General features: G+C 45.4%; 1 protein-coding gene across 4 annotated transcripts in view; it reads left to right on the forward strand.

Annotated features, from left to right (window-relative positions):
• The window catches only part of COL15A1 (collagen type XV alpha 1 chain), a 102,240-nt gene extending 86,626 nt beyond the window's left edge, over positions 1-15,614 (forward strand). For all 4 annotated transcript variants that reach the window (XM_018052229.1, XM_018052230.1, XM_018052231.1 and 1 more), the window contains exons 32-42: positions 1,118-1,198; positions 1,609-1,658; positions 1,762-1,881; positions 2,760-2,904; positions 6,669-6,733; positions 8,056-8,184; positions 8,331-8,390; positions 9,157-9,216; positions 11,600-11,785; positions 13,405-13,520; positions 14,515-15,614. In XM_018052229.1, coding sequence (XP_017907718.1) covers positions 1,118-1,198; positions 1,609-1,658; positions 1,762-1,881; positions 2,760-2,904; positions 6,669-6,733; positions 8,056-8,184; positions 8,331-8,390; positions 9,157-9,216; positions 11,600-11,785; positions 13,405-13,520; positions 14,515-14,728 — 1,226 coding nt within the window. In that variant the 3' untranslated portion in view covers positions 14,729-15,614. The remainder of the gene's footprint in view (positions 1-1,117; positions 1,199-1,608; positions 1,659-1,761; positions 1,882-2,759; positions 2,905-6,668; positions 6,734-8,055; positions 8,185-8,330; positions 8,391-9,156; positions 9,217-11,599; positions 11,786-13,404; positions 13,521-14,514) is intronic.

Raw genomic sequence — 16,710 nt, forward strand, 5'->3', positions numbered from 1 at the left:
GAGCTTATCTACCAGTCATCAGACAGGAAGTAGGCCAGGAGACAGGAGCTGCAGGCAAGCAGTGACTCTGGTCCTGTCCCCATACACTGTCACACCATGTGTGCCTGTTTTGATTGAGAAGTCTGGACACTTGCAGTTTAAACAGGGAAAGGCCCATTTTTTTCCGCTGATACTGACCTCTGGCTCAGCTCTGTCACCCCTGGCCTGCCAGGTGGCCATCTCCCTGATGGTATCTAGTGTCACGGGTTTTTGGTCACATTTGGTTACAAAATCCAGGATGTTCTCAGACTTCTTGTTCAGATCCAATTCAAGGTTCTCACTTTGTCTGGTGCCAAGTTGACCTTGGGGAGGAGCAGGTAGAGCTGGATTTGTTTTGTCGGATCCCCTGTGTATGGGTACACATTGGTCAGTCTCTCTCAGGAACTAGGAGTTCGAAGCTCTAGTGTCCACCCGCTTATCCAGGTTGGGAAAGGGCACTGCCTCCATTTCCAAACTCTGCACTCCCAGGAGGCTCCCTCTGAGCCCGTCTTCAAGATAAAGAGCTGGGGAAGAAGGGAAGGTGCTAAGGCTGATTCTGCAGAAACAGTGCTTCTCATAAGTCCTCTGAGAAGTGGGATATGGCACTGTTGGCATTCTTCCAACTGTGAGTGAAATACTTACCACCCTTAACTGTCCTCTGCGGCACTCCTGGGACATTCCTCCCTTCCCCTTACACCGCTGTGTTGCCCAGGCTTAGGTGATATGGGACTGAGTGCTTGACTTGGTGTTGAGTCTCAGTCCATGTGCATGAGGCCATCCAAGAGAGCTCACTGTAGCCTCTGCTGTGCTCCCATGATGCACTGCTGGCACCTTGATGATGGTTCTTATTCCATCCTGCCTAGTGCTCCCCTGACTGTGTCTGTCTCCCTGAGAGCTTCCCAAGGTCAGGAATTGTGTCTGCTGCGTCTCCCTCTGCCCCTCCGTCCTACAGCAAAGGATTTTATACCCTCAATAAGCTTTTGTGTGTTGATTGGATTTAAGAGGCTCTATTTCAAAACCTGTCTCAAAAATGTCTTATATAGAATGAAGGTGTTTTTCCACTATCTTTTTTTTTTAATATGTGTGTATTTGGTGGCAGGTGTTAAAGGAGAAAAAGGATCCTGGGGCCTTCCCGGCTCAAAAGGAGAAAAAGGCGACCAGGGGCCCCAGGGACCACCAGGTATCCCCACTCTTGTTCTGGCTATTGTCCTTTATTTTTGTTCTCGAGAAAGCCAACAGAGCCAGTAAGTGAGGCTAATTACATTACCACCCTGCCTGCAAGCTCCATGAAATTCCAGAGAGACCCAGTCGTGGGTGATGCATGTTCAAGATGGAACATTGTCAGGAGAAACCAGAAGTTCCCATCATTCCAGCTTCATATGCAGAATGAGCCCCAGAGAGGACCAGGGAAGAGCCTAAGATCCCACAGGGTCACAGAGCCTGGACTAGGGCTCATATCCAAGCTGTGTCCCCTCTACCAGCTAAACCAGTATGAGGTCATTTCGGCTAGGCACTCAGGATGTTCTTAGATGCTTTGGTGTTTGAATTTCTGAGACTGATTGCAAATTTTAGAAAGTATTTCTTTTTCAGGCCCTCCTGTGGATCCAGCTTACCTGAGGCACTTTCTGAACAGCTTGAAGGTGAGCTTTTCTGCACTTGTGGCCTGTGTTTCCAAGTTCTCAGGCTTGTGTCAGAGACTGGCTCATCTGACTCTTCCTGAATGTTCTCTGAATGATCTTCCAGGGGGAGAATGGAGACAGGGGACTCAAAGGAGAAAAAGGAGACTCTAACAGTGGCTTCTCTGGCTTCTCCGGCTTCTCCGCGTCAGGACCGCCGGGCCTGCCGGGAAGCCCAGGTCTGGTGGTGAGTAGTGACCCCTCCAAGTCCCTTTCCTCACTGAATCCTGGAGTTCCTGGAAGCCTCCCAGTGTGACTAGGCAGCTGGAAGCAAGGGCCAGTCACAGGCTAGAGGCAGGCCTTGGGTGTCAGCCTCTCTCCCCGATACTTGCTAACTGGTGGGGAGCCTGGCTGAGGCCACGGAGGAGAGGGAGCTGGCCAAGGCCATGTGCATGCAGGTAGCTTCCGTGTCACCGACTGCATTGCCTTATTCACACCAGTGGTGGAAAAGTCACTCAATGCAAAGAGTTGTTAATGGTAGACACATCAGATAATCGAGGCAGAAGCAAAGGTGAGGAAGATATTTTTAGAGTGGCTATTTGATTCTTCTGGAATTCCATCAAACAAGGAGCCCCTAAGTCAGCTTGGTCTTCTTAGGATGAGAAGCTTCTCCAGGTCACAAGAAAGAAATTCAGTTTATGTCTCCAGTGAGATTATGACGAGATCATTGACCCTCAGGGGCCTGGAACTCGCCATGAGCAAGACAAAGCAAGCCAGGAGGCCAGGATTCTCCTCCAAGCTCTGCTGCCAATTTGCCCTGAGACCTTGGCCAAGCCCTACCCTTCTCTGGGCCTCTGTTTCTCCGTCTGTGAAATGCCAAGGCTGAACTAGATGACCTCCAGTGGACCTTGTAAGTCCAGGGCTTCCTGGGCTTCTCTCCTGTCATTCAACATAACAACTAGGCCGCCGCTCTTTAAGTCTTCCACCACCTGGCTTGTGCCCAGGCTTGAGGACGAAGATAACAATAGTGGGAGTTTGCTGACTTCTTACCAATGTCCTGACAACAAAACCAGACTTCTAGTGACTAATAGTGCTTTCTCTCTTCTGTTACCATGCACCTGACAGGGCCAGAAGGGGGAAGCCGTTGTCGGGCCCCAGGGACCCCCAGGTGCTCCTGGCCTGCCTGGGCCACCTGGCTTTGGGAGACCTGGTTCCCCTGGGCCACCAGGACCCCCGGGACCACCAGGACCTCCAGCTATCCTAGGAGCAGGTCAGTACTGTGAGTCACCACTTCTGGGTGGCATGTCAGAGCCACACTGTCTGACAGAGGCTGTTTGCTGGACTGAGCCTTCGTTCTTTTCTTTTGTTTTAAACTGAGATATCATTTGCATGCCAAAGAATTCACTCACTGAAGTGGACAACTGAATTGTTTTTAATATATTCACAGGTTGTGCAGCCTTCGCCTCTCCCTAACTCCAGGACATTTTCATCACCTCAGATAGAAATCCTGTACCAACTAGTAGTCCCTCCTCTTTCCAAACCTTGATCTTGTCCTGGTCTTGGAAACCACTGATCTACTTTCTGTCTCTATGCATTTGCCTGTTCTAGATATTTCGTGTCAGTGGAGTCACACAGCGTGTGGCCTTCGGCTTCTTTCATTTACCATAATGTTTTCAGAGTTCCCCCAAGTGTCCCATGTATCATTTTGTTTATTCATTCATCAGATCATGGACATTTGAGTTGTTTCCACTTTTTTGGCTATTTTGTGTAGTGCTGCAGTGAACATTTATATACAGGTTTTTGTGTGAACATATGTCTTCAGTTCTCTTGGGCTTATACCTAGGAGTAGAATTGCTGGGTCATATATGTGATGGAAGGTGAAGGTGAAGTCGCTCAGTCATGTCCGACTCTTTGCGACCCCGTGGACTGTAGCCCACCAGGCTCCTCCATCTATGAGATTTTCTAGGCAAGAGTACTGGAGTTGGTTGCCATTTCCTTCTTCAGGGGATCTTCCCTACTCAGGGATCGAACCCGGGTCTCCCGCATTGCGAGCAGACGCTTTACCATCTGAGCCACTAGGGAACCCCCAATGTATGTGATTACTCTATATTTAACCCTTGGAGGAACTGCCAGACTGTTTTTAAAAGTGACTATATTTTGCTTTCCCACTAGCAGTGTACAAAGGTTACAATTTCTCCTTGTTGTCATCATTTGTTATTATTATATCTTTTTTATTCTAGCCATCATTCATTCTGGTGAAATAATGTCTCATCATGGTTTTGATTTGCATTCCCCTAAAGACTGATAATGTTGGACATCTTTTCGTGTGTGGATGTGAACTTCTTGGCTGCTTTGTCAATGCCCGGGCCTTAAGGGACTTGAGGACCAGCATCGATTCTAATCCTCTATGTAAAAAATTTTTTTACCCCTTGGTACCTCACTTCCTCAAATGAAAAATGTGTGAAATAGAAGAAAATCTCCATTTATTGAATACTTACCAAGTGCCAGGCTATCTGCTAGTCACTCTCCTACATTATTTTATGGATTCCTACAAAGTCTTTCAAGGAAAGTATTAGCATCCCCATTTTATAGATAAGGAAAGTGAGGCCCAGAGATGTGTAGGAACCTTTCTAAGGTCACATAGCCAATAAATGGCACCAGATTAGGACCCAGATCAGGACCCAGGTCAGAGTAACTCTGAAGCCTACTTTCTTTCCATAGTGGCGGTAATAGCATGAATACCTCATTTTTTGTTGTTTGGGTCGGCATGAGCCAGGTGTGGCAGAAGCACACCTGGGAAGAGACCTACAGTGTCTGGGGCGTCTGGGAGGACTTTACGCAGGAAATGGCTTTGGGCAAGTGACAGAAATGGAACTCAAGCTAGCTCAAGTAGCAGGGAAGCTCACTGCGTGTGAAGGAGGGGAACAATCAGTGTGTGGGAGGGGCTGGCACACAGTGAGACTTCAGATATAGCCAGAACCAGGGATTCAGTCCCTGTGAGGATTCTCCGTCTGTTGCTGTCTGTAGCTAAGCTTCTCTCTGAGCGCAGCTTCATGCTTCTTCACCACAGACCACATCCTCTGCATGGTGGGAAATACCAACAACCTACAGCTTCCACTGTCATCTGCAAATCTTGGCCTTCTTTCTCAGGTTTCATTTGAAAAGCCTTGGCATAGGGATGTTCTGGGGACAGATTCTGACTGACCTGTCCTGGGCCAGGTGCCCAACTTGGACCAGTCACCTGTGGCCAGGAGGTGGGACCACATGAGAACGTGGCAGCTCCTTCTGGACCTGAATGGCCATAGAGGTGAAAGGGAAGCTCTCAGGAGCAGGTAGGGATGCTGGTCCCATAGGTGCCCATACAGCCTTGAGGGATAGATAGAAGGGAATTGCAAGAGGTGGAGGGATATTGCAGGGTGAGTACAGGATGCAGAGACTCTGTTGTCCACAGTAGCCCTAAACTGGGGGCCCCAGGACTCCTTGCTCCATTGGGAAGAACTACCCTTCACACAATATATGATGGTTCACAGTTTACAAAGCACTCCCATATCCATTATCCCATTTCATCTTCACAGCAACCCCAGGAGGAAGATGAAATGGATAATATTATAAAACTCATTTTATGGATGAAGGCATCAAAGCTCAGAGAGGTTAAGAGACTAACTCAAGGTCACAGATGCTAGGAAGAGGCATGGCTGGGGTCCAAACCCAAGTCCTCAGACCCTCTTTCCACTAGAGACATTCACCACCTGTGTGTGAATGTTCAGGTCCTATGTCAGAACTGCAGGCTTATGTGCACAACCTGAAAAATCTCATGCAGTAGTTTTACTGTGCTGTATTAAGTCGCTTCAGTTGTGTCTGACTTTGCAACCCCATGGACTGTAAGCTGCCAGACTTCCCTGTCCATGGGGATTCTCCAGGCAAATACTGGAGTGGATTGCTATGCTCTCCTCCAAGGGATCTTCCCGACCCAGGGATGAACTGAACCTGCATCTCTTACTTCTGCATTGGCAAGTGGGTTCTTTACCACTAGCGCCACCTGGGAAGCCCCAAGTTTTACTGGGACTTGTACAAATACCCTTAACCCTGCCAAGAGTTTTGCAGATTTTGAGGGGAGACAGGAGGTTAGAAAGATAGAAAGAGAACAACAAAATAGCTGTGATGATATTTGTGTTTGCCTAAAGTAAGGGCTATTCATTTGGGAACCATAAACTCCTAGGAATTTCAAGGATGTGCCTCAGAGAGCTATCATCCCACTAACATTCTAAGTAGAAAAGTATGTGTGTGTGTGTCTGTGTGTATGTGTATCTCTATCCTAGGGGAGAGGGCCTTGACCTGATTTTTAAGGGCACTTTGACTTTTCAAAAGCTAAGAATCTCTGGTTGGATACTATACAGTTTGCAAAGCACATTCCTAGTTTGTATTTTTCTCAGTTCTCAACATAGGCTAGTGAAGAAGAAATATCTGTTTATATTTTACTGATGAAGCTGGGGTTCAGAGAGCTTATTACTTCCCCAAGCTCACACAGCTGAGAATCGACAAACCACGGTCTTCAGTCTTCTGGCTGGAAGGCAAGGGCCTGTCACTGCCCTACCCTGCCCTCCTGTAGCTTGGCACCTCTTCTTTTTTCTGAGTCTTCTTCCTCTGTTCAGTAATTACGTGTTTGTTTCTTGGGACAAGTAAGTTGTATGAATCAGGGCATTTGGGGATGCAAGTGACAGAAAGCTCAACTCAGACTGACTTATACAAACAGCAGAAACAAAAGAAATGTATTCACTTACAAATCTGGAAAGTCTTAGGCATGACTTCATTCAGGGCTACAGTTAAGAATCTCAGCTCTCCCCTAAGCCAGCCAAATGTGGCTGAGTTATAAGCTGGGCACAGAGCTCCTAAGATTCGGTTACAAGGTACAACGTTTGCAGTTGCAAACATTGTGAGTAAGGTGGTGAACACTCTCTCAGTAATCGGCTAACATCAGAGGCATTTTGCAGACAGTGTGCTTTTCTATAACTTCTCTTTCCTGTTTTATCTTAGCTGTGGCCCTTCCAGGCCCACCTGGCCCTCCAGGACAACCAGGGCTTCCCGGATCCAGGAACCTGGTCAGTATTATCATCAGGGAGTCTTCATCCTTCTGCTTTGGATGAGTTTGTTTAGAACTGTGGCTGCAGTGTTTTGGGGCTGGCACACCTTTCTCTGTTGGAGTTGGGCCTCCATGACAACAGAATTGGTATAATTCCACAAACAGGATATTTATTATACGTTTTGGATGACTTAGTAAAAAGATACAGATGACAGAATCATTTATGATTTAGGTTCCACAAGAGCCAAGTGTATTACATCAAAAAACACAAGCACAAGAGTGTAAACAACATTATAGGCGACCCTGTGCTGGTCACGTTTCCCCTGGGTAATGCAGCATTCTCCATTTTACCGAAGAAGCTCTCTTGTACCTTCATTACCCTGTGGATCGCCTTACTCTGTGTGGCACACGGAGACTATTGTGATGCACAGAAAGAGGAACAAATGCCTCATTAGGCTGTCAGGAGTCCTAGCAATGTACATTGGTCTTTGATAGATTTTAGCTGGAAATTTGGGCTGCCAGATGAAAAACTGTCCAACAGTTGATGAAATTTTGATATTTGGTGCCTTTGAGGGATGTCTGGGTCATTTTAGTGCACAAAGTCATTATCTTCAAAGCTAGGCAAAAATTAAGTTTTTATAATCTTTCTCAGTTGAAGACAAAAATAGGAGTTTCCTTGTCTGATACGTCTCTGAGACTTGATACTTCTTGATAGATTTTTTCCTGCTTTTATGTCTGTGCCTAGAGAGGCCAAGATGATTTTCTAACCTTTGGCAATTGTCTAGACAGAGAAATTATAGACCCCTATTTTCTTCTATGTATTTATTATTGGAACTACTCAGCCAGGCTGAAAAAAAGGTTCAGGACCTAGGTAGAGTCACTGTCTTGTTTATATTTCTGAATCCAAATGAAAACACTTCTGAAACCCTGTAAGGAGCAGCGTGAGCTAACGGAACACACGTAACAATGTCTGTGCCATGGAGCAACTCAGGCGAACGGAAGCGGCAAAACCCAGCCGTGATTTTCCCAACACCAACGCCCAGCAGAGCCAGCTCCGCTGACAGTTTTCAAATGCCTTCAGACTCACAGGATATTATCTTCTTTGTTTAATTTTTTTATTGTAAATGAGATTTACTTTTCAAGGTAATGAATGTTTTTGTTTGATCAAAAGGCAAGTCCTTTGGTTATTGATGAAATTATATATCTCTCTGTGGCACAATAACCTTTTCATTGACTGTGAGGGGATGGCTCATATTTGACTTTACAAAGAGGCTGGGCTTTCAAATCGTGCCATCGCTCTAATGGTAACTGCGGTGTTTGGTATTTAAAATTACCTAACAGGTTACAACATTTAGCAACATGGATGACATGTTACAGAAAGCACATTTGGTCATAGAAGGGACATTCATCTACTTGAAGGACAGCACTGAGTTTTTCATTCGGGTCAGAGATGGTTGGAAAAAATTACAGGTAATTCTTAAACTCCTTTTAACAGACTGCCTCTAAGTACCCTCTAAAAATCATAGTCTGCTCCTATAAATGCCATTTTCTGATTTGAAAATGCACAAACAGTTTCCAGTTGATGTTTCATTTTCAACATCCTCTTTTCCTTAAAGCTGGGAGAACTGATTCCCATTCCGGATGACAGCCCTCCTCCCCCTGCGCTTTCCAGCAATGTGAGTCCTCTCCCTGCCTTACTCTAGCTCCTTCATTCATCAGCACTGACTGAATCCCCTTGGCATCCAGTATCAAGCTCTCTGACTCCAGACAGCCAGCCCTGCCAGGTTCACTATCTGGCAGAAGCCCAGAAATTACCAAGTGCCAAAAGAACGTTCTCACACTGGACGGCAGGGTGGGCGGGGGGGTGGGGCGGGTAGGGATGGTAGGTGGAGCTGGACCCAGAGGCTGGAGACCTGCCATTCCTGTGTCACAGCTGAGTCCTCTTGGGCAAAGGACTCCCCTTCTCTTGGCATCAGTTTACTGATCTGTGAAAACATGGTTGGCATAAGCAATCTAGAAGAACCCTTTAATATCTGATGCTGGGACTTCCTTACCTGATTAGAACATTAACAACTTGCATTGTCCACTGTTTTAACCTTACAGCTACCCTTTCAGGTAGGTACTATCATTCCCACTTTGCACGTGAGGAAACTGAGGCTCTGAAGGGGTGCCTTGCTCTATGAAGTGAATGAGTTGTTTATAAAACATGGGAATTCTGCTTTTTGGTTCAGTGCTCTTTCTAAAAGCCTTGAGAATATTGCTCCCTTTCTGAGGCTCATTTTTCGTTCATGCATGAAATTCTTCAGTTAAGTGTGGTCCAAAGACCATGACAAACTGTTTAAGACAGGTTTTTAAGAAACAGTGCACTTGTACCTTAATATATAGAAAAGAGCAGAGTGAATGTATGTTCAGGACTGTTTGTTTTCTTTTTTTACCGTACAGCCTCATCAGCCTCAACTTTCGCTGACATCTATTTCAAATGTCAATTACGACAGACCTGCAGTAAGTACGATTCATGCGTTTACAAATGCCAAAAGTGTGTCCACCATGTGCCAGGCCCCGTGCTTGGTATGCAGTTTGTTTAGATAATTGCAGGAAATACAACAAGGCCTGTGGACTCTTGTCCCTGTTGAGTCTGCTCCACCATCTCTACAGACCAGCCTCTGCAAAGGTCTTTCCTCCCGCCTCCTCTCTACCCCACCCCAGGACACAGACTTGAGTTACATCTGCAAAACTTGCACACAGCTTAGGGTTGCCATGGCACTGATCCTGGCCCCAACGCTACGTGATCTTACAGCTGCAGAGCCCAGTACCACCTGGCTCAATTCAGAGTCTTGGGAGGGGCAGTCCACATGGCTCAGACTCCCTCCCAGCCAAATCGAGAGCAGCCAAGAGAATGAAGTTGAATGGCCTACGGCGACTCTTTAGCAAGTGTTGTGGGGACACTCTTCAGAGCACAAGGTGTGGACTTGGCGGGCACTGGGAACACATCTCCTGTAGTGCTGCCCTTTGCCCAGCAGGAGATCCTGTGGGGCATGGTGAGTCTGCAGTACCCGTAAGATACCTGAGTGGAGACCCCCAGAAGGAAGCAGCATCAGAAAGTCTGCAACCCTGCAGTGGGTCTAGTCTGGAAATGCAGACTTGGGAGTCTTCAGTAAAGCCATGGCCGTTGTGTTGGGGATGGAAGGATTCCTAAAAGAGAATCTATACGGTGAGGGGAGACTGGATTGTGAGGAGCAAAAATAAGATGCACTGACTGGAGAAGTATGAGAAGGAAACTGAGAAGCTATTGCCAGAGAGGAAAGAATGCCAAGCAAGGTAGAAGCCAACAGTGTCAGGTGCTGCCAGGAGGCCCATGGAAAGAGCTAAAAGGTGTTGTTCAAATTGAGAAAGTAGGGAAAAGCATTTCCGTAGCATGGAGGGACGCCAACAGGATTCTAGGTGGTGGTAGAGTAGGTGGGGGGTGAGGAAACAGAGAAGCAAGTATAGGTAAACCTTCAAAAAGCTTAGCTATGCGGGAAGAAAGGGCAGTAGCTACAAAAAGGTTTGAAATAGTGTATTATAAATTCTGAAGTAATACATATCCATTTTAGAAAGTCTAGACAATGAACAAATAGAATGGAGAAGAAAATAATCACTTATAATTTTACAAAACTATAACTATCCACAAAATAACTATTTTAGCATTTGATTGTTGAAATGTCATTGTCTTCATAAAAATGATAGCTATTCATTCTAGAAATGTTCCAGCAGTTAAAGATACAGCAACATGAGAACACAAAAGCCCCCAATCCCACCATTCAGAAGCAGCCATGGTTCCAGACCTTTTTCTGCATCTCCTTAAAGAAGAAGAAGTGGTCGTGATGGGGTCAGAGGTGTGGCAGGGAAGCCCCCTGTCCCCACTGCCCCTTTCCTAGGTGTCCCCTAAGAAAGCTCTTTCCATCAAGGCCTCTTATGACTGCCCTTGGGTGTAGTCCCCAGAGGCACAGTGGGTGGAGGGTGATGAGACCGTACGGCCTTTTCCCTCATGTGCCACAGTGTTCAGACATATAAGAAGAGGAAGATGGGTTTAAGATATTTTTCTTTCCTGGAGACTTGGGCCCACATCCTGCACCAGCTCTGCGCTTCCCCAGCTCTATGCTAATGAGATAAAAGTTACTTCGGACATGCGGTTGAGGAGGGTGATGACTGCTCCTTGATTATGAAATGTAATTCAGAAGCTACAGCAGAAAGGGCTGGGAAAGAAGGCTGGGTTTGGGGAGAGAAAGTGTGGAGGAAGAAGATTATGGAACGGCTTTTATTTGGGCTACTGACCAAGAGTCTGGAATGTGAGGCTAGAATTATTGTATGATCCCTGGTTTCTTAGAGTCTATCCCAATAGTCTTCATAATAAATGTCACGACCTTCTCCTTCCAAGGCCTTTTTCCTCTGGTCCCCCAGACCTACGCAGGAGGTGGAAGAAAGGGCAGGAGGCAGATAGTTTGATGCACCTCTGAGATCTAGGACCAAAGCCAGCTTAAAAACCTCCTAGAAACTCAATGAAGGGCAGACCCAGAAGTCTCCAACAGATGGCCTGCCTGCAGGCTGAATTCAGATCTCTGAAGTGCTTTAGTTTGTTTTTCTTGTACATTTCATAAGAAATGTCTACTAATTAGAGCAGTTTGGATTACTGAGCCAGACTGCTTTGGGAGACCTGGGCTCACCTTCACTGGAGATGGTCACACCTGGGCTGGGAATCCAGTGTCAGACAGAGGTGGAATAAGGTGACCTCTGGCGTGCCTTCCAATGTAGCAAGTCAGGGGTCTTAGGAACGTGTGATGGTTATGGGAGTTGGAGTTTGCTATCAGTTCTCCAACTGCACTGTCTTTTCTCTCACTTTTTGCAGCTACACTTGGTTGCTCTGAACACGCCATTTTCTGGGGACATTCGAGCTGATTTCCAGTGCTTCCAGCAGGCCAGGGCTGCAGGACTGTTGTCCACCTACCGAGCATTCTTATCCTCCCATTTGCAAGATCTCTCCACAGTTGTAAAGAAAGCAGAGAGATATAGCCTTCCAATAGTGAACCTCAAGGTAAAACTAAATATGGTTTCTGTTACCACCTGGATGTACTGTTCTCCACAGGGACTAAAGGCAGTTGCCACTCCTAACACCTTCAGAAGTGTGCTATTTCGAAGCCCTGGTTAGTTGTGTGATTTTGGGTGGGTTACCTTCCCTCTCTGGGCCTCAGTTCCCTTATATTTGCAATAGCCCTTCCTGCTTAGATGGTTTGTGATCCTTGGAGCAAACAGGAGGGATAGTAATAACCTCTTCCATTCATATAGCTTTTCTGTTTGTTTATAAAGCACTTCATATCTGTTCTAATAGATACTGCCAATAAAAATGGGAGTTATTCTTTTCTCAGTTTGTTAGGAAACCGAGGCTTACAGAAGAAACAGTTCACTCAAAGTGACTGTAAACTGGAATTGGTTTCCTTGATCCCCATGTCCAGGGCTCTTGTTTCCACCCAAGGGTGCCTTCTGTAGAGAACTGCCTGAGTGGCATCAGAACCACTCTGTCCTGCACCCTGGATTGCTACCCTCAGGTATTTCTGTGCCCTTGTTCACTGGCAAGGCAGGGCCTCACTGCATCCTTCAATTACACATTGGAAATAGCCTACTCCTTTAAGGCTACAGAAGAGCAGCTCATTGCTGCTCACACATATCCTGGGTCCTGATTCCTAACCAGATCTTAAAGGTTCTTTGAGACCCTTTGGTCCCTGTGATCCCTGTACTCCAACCTGGAGGCTTGAGCCTGGCAAGTTCATCTTGACCCCACACACAGCACTTCCTATCCCCTCTTCCAAGGGTCTGTTCTACCATTTCACCCACTCAGATTGTTTGTATTCTTAGAATATGAATAACTAAAAGAAAAGGAGTAAGAGATTCATCTCCACATCATCCACTTGTACTGTGCTTAGTTGCTTAGTCATGTCCAACTCTTTGTGACCCCATGGACCGTAGCCTGGCAGGCTTCTCTGTCCATGGGGATTCTGTAAGCAAGAATACTAGAGTGGGTTGCCATGCCCAACCCAGAGACTGAACCCAGGTCTCCCACATTGCAGGCAGATTCTTTACTATCTAAGACACCAAGGAAACCTCACCCATTTGTATATTAGCACAAATTTGAAGCTCAGTATATAATTATAAAGGCTTCCTTGGTAGTTCAGATTGTAAAGTATCTTCCTGTGATGTAGGAGACCTAGGGTTTGATCCCCTAGTCAGGAAGATCCCTGGAGAAGGGAATGGCGACCCACTTCAGTATTCTTGCCTGGAGAAGTCCATGAACTGACTGTGGGGTCGCAAAGAATCGGACACAACTGAGTGACTAACATATAATTATATGTTATATGTCACTTTCATATAATTATACAATGTTTAAAATAACAATAATAAAATAAAGACCTAAAACACACTTTTGATGGGGAAGAGACATTATGCACATATAGTAAAAGAAATTACCTCAAGAAATAAGATCATAAAGCTGAAAGGGTTCCAAGGATAGATTATAAAATCAAACCAAAGTATTTCCCAAGTTCTCACTCTGTCCAGGATATAGGATTAGAGTTGGGGGCTTCTGAGCTTTGAAGAATGGATAAATACTTGCAAGCTGTTTGTATAATGATTCTAATACAGCATTATTTGTCTCCACAGGGCCAAGTACTTTTTAATAATTGGGACTCAATTTTTTCTGGCCATGGAGGTCAGTTCAATACACACGTTCCAATATATTCCTTTGATGGCCGAGATGTAATGACAGATCCTTCCTGGTAAGTAGAGGTTGAAGCCTTTGAAGTTTATCATATGATAGACAGCTTTAGGAAACAGTCTAACAATGGGATGCCCTTATCAGCTACTCCTCTGAGATGTTGCCAGGATAAAACCCCAGTGAGGCAGCCAGAGGCCTTGGAGAGAGCCTGGCCTTGAAGTTAGGAGACCTACGTCTAGTAACTTTATATGGGACCTTGGGTAAGGCACTTCCACTATTTGAGCTTCAGTTGCCTCACTTGTCAAATGGGCAGAATAATCATATCCATACCATAATAATGCTGTGAGAATAAAAAGGTAAGTGTGAGAATATCTAGTATACAGTAGGTACTTAATTAGTGGTAAGTAATGCTATTGTTGGTGATTCTTTAACCCTTTCCTGAGTTGCATTCCAATTCTTTGAAAATTATGTATGCTTTTAAGAATACAACAACTCAGTAAATCTTTCCTCATTGTCTACTGTATGCCAGGCCTGATGTCAGGCCTGGAAGGCACAGTAATAAACCTACACAGCTCCTCCCTTTTCAAAGCTTATAGTCTGTGGGAAGACAGACACAGACTAGCTACCATTCTAGACATAATATTGTCATTAGAAAATGAAACAGATAAGATGGTAGCACAGAGGAAATAGTCAACATTCCTTAGCAGGGAGAAGGAAGGCTTCCTGTAAGATGGGGCATTTAATGGACTTTGAAAGATGACAAGGAATCGCTGAAAATGGAAGTGAGGCCATTCCAGACTAAGGGGACTCATCAAAGTTTCAAATTCACAAAAGTAGAGAGTATGATTTCGGAGCATGTAGAAACTGGATATGGTTGGAATGTAGTGTGTTCAGAAAGTTGGAAACAGTGATAAAGACAGAAAAGTGATATGCGGTCAGACCCTGGAGAGTTCAGGAGTTTGACTTAACTCCCTAGACTTAGGCTGATTTCCTCGCCAAGATATGCCACAAAGAAGGGTCATTTCAAAAAGTAACACAACAAACTTCCTTCGTAGGCCCCAGAAGGTCGTTTGGCACGGCTCCAGCACCCACGGAGTCCGTCTTGTGGATCAGTACTGTGAAGCGTGGAGAACCGCGGACATGGCAGTCATGGGCTTGGCCTCCCCGCTGAACACGGGGAAGATTCTGGACCAGAAAGCATACAGCTGTGCTAACAGGCTAATTGTGCTGTGCATCGAAAACAGTTTCATGACAGATGCGAGGAAGTAACAACCTTCCCATGCTTCTTAAGAGGTTTCCAATTTTTTTATGTGAAGAGTTGACACTGAAATCTAAAATGTTTAAGTGTTGTAAATATTAGTTTTTTATTACACATTCGTCACAACAGCAACCAAAGAAAACATACCTCAATACACTCAAAACTGAAGACATAAAGGACTCAGATCAAAGACAAAATCTGATCCATCTATTGGTGCTAGATTCTGCAGGAAACCCCGTGCAGTGTAAACATATCCCAACACGGTTAAGAGCAAGTTAAAAAAAGAGCAGGTTAAAAACAAAGGCCTTGGCATTCTGCCCACTGCATCCTTCAGAAAGTGATTTCCTCCTTTTAACCATTGTTGAGTATAAGATGCCCTTCATGTTTTCTTACCAAGTCAGTGTTAGAAATGTTACCCCTTTCTAAGTTATGTGCAGACCAAACACTTTGTTCTTTAATATACATCCATTGTTTGCAACTGCTGTTTATATAGACAGAACTGCTCAAAATGATCCTATTTGTATTTTCTGATATTACCAGACTTTAATGTTTTCTTCCTAAAATATTATTGCCATCATACTTAAGGAGTTTTATATTTTTACACAATCATATTTCAGTATGGCATCTGTTTATATGAATGACTTGCTGGAAAAGTTTTAAGTTCCCAATGATCCGAAACTAGAGAAGAAATACCACATAATCACTTCCTTTCCCTTGGTGGCCCTTTTCCCCACCCCTACCCTGATTTTATGACTTCCATTTGGCAATTCTTGAATTATAACTCCCTTTGAACAGGTTCATGAGGATAAATTTTCTAGACACATTTATCTTCATGCTGTACTCTTTGGTTCTTTTTTTTCCATGTAATAAGTGAACATAAAAACATCTTTTCCAGGCGCTTTCTTCTGTTTGACTTTTTCCCCTCGGTTCCTTTATTCCTCATCACTGATGTGGAAGCAGCCCTCCGGCAGGATTGCTAACCCTGTCACTGCCACTTGTGTGTCCCCTCAGGAGATGATCAGAAAACAGGAAGATTTTCCCATCATCCTCTTCTGCTCCTATGTGTTGTCTTCCACTTGGCGAGGGCAGCATGGGGCATGCAGAAGAGTCCCAGTTTGACAAACAGGATCAACTGTATCTCAACACATGATTTGGGCAGATCTGCCTTTTTCTCTCCAGGAGGTTGAGATCAAATAAGTAATATCAGCTCTCAGCTCCTAAATATCAGACTTAACATAAGTCCCATCTATCTTTCTCAATAACCTGCAAGGTAAGTATTTTTATCTCTGCTTTACAAATGAAAACAAAATTAAAAAGTTGAGGCTCAGGAAGTCACTTATTCCAGGTCACAAGGCTGCTGAGTGGTGGGGCTGGTTTCACACCCAGGGTCCATCTCACTCCAGTGCCCAGGATCGTTTCAGGGAGCAACTGCACAAGGCTGCCTTTTCACTCCCTCTCAGATCCTAGGCTGTGACTCTCTGGCTCTTGGCTTGATGCTGCAGGAGAAACAGAATCACCAGGCAAGTAGCATGCCAGGATATTTCCTGCCATTCAGCCAGGCTGGTCCAGAAACTCAGCAAAGTGAATCCACCCTAATGGTCCTTGAGGGAGGAAGGAAGTGGAGGACAAAAAAAAAAAAAAGCAGACAGCCCAGGACCTCCTCTTAGGGGCTTCCTACATGGAAGAGTGGTGGGAATCTGAGTCATGGGCTGAAGACATATATAGGTTGGAAAGACCCAGAGGTGGACTGTTGAGGACTCACACACCCACCCAGTGACTGGGGTGGGTGGTGGGGTGCCTGGTGTGCACAGGAATTGAGGGAGGAGGGGAGTGGGAGGTGCTGAGGTCATGAAGTGAAAGTGCTGTCCCATCCATTTTAGTCAGAGCCCGCCAAGGTCCTGGGCCACAGAAGGGACAGGCTGGGCTCAGGGTGGTTAACATTCATGCCCTGGCTCCTCAGTCCTCTTTGTGTACTGAAGGAGGATATGACCAG

Source organism: Capra hircus, chromosome 8, assembly GCF_001704415.2.
Source record: "Capra hircus breed San Clemente chromosome 8, ASM170441v1, whole genome shotgun sequence".
NCBI lineage: Eukaryota > Metazoa > Chordata > Mammalia > Artiodactyla > Bovidae > Capra > Capra hircus.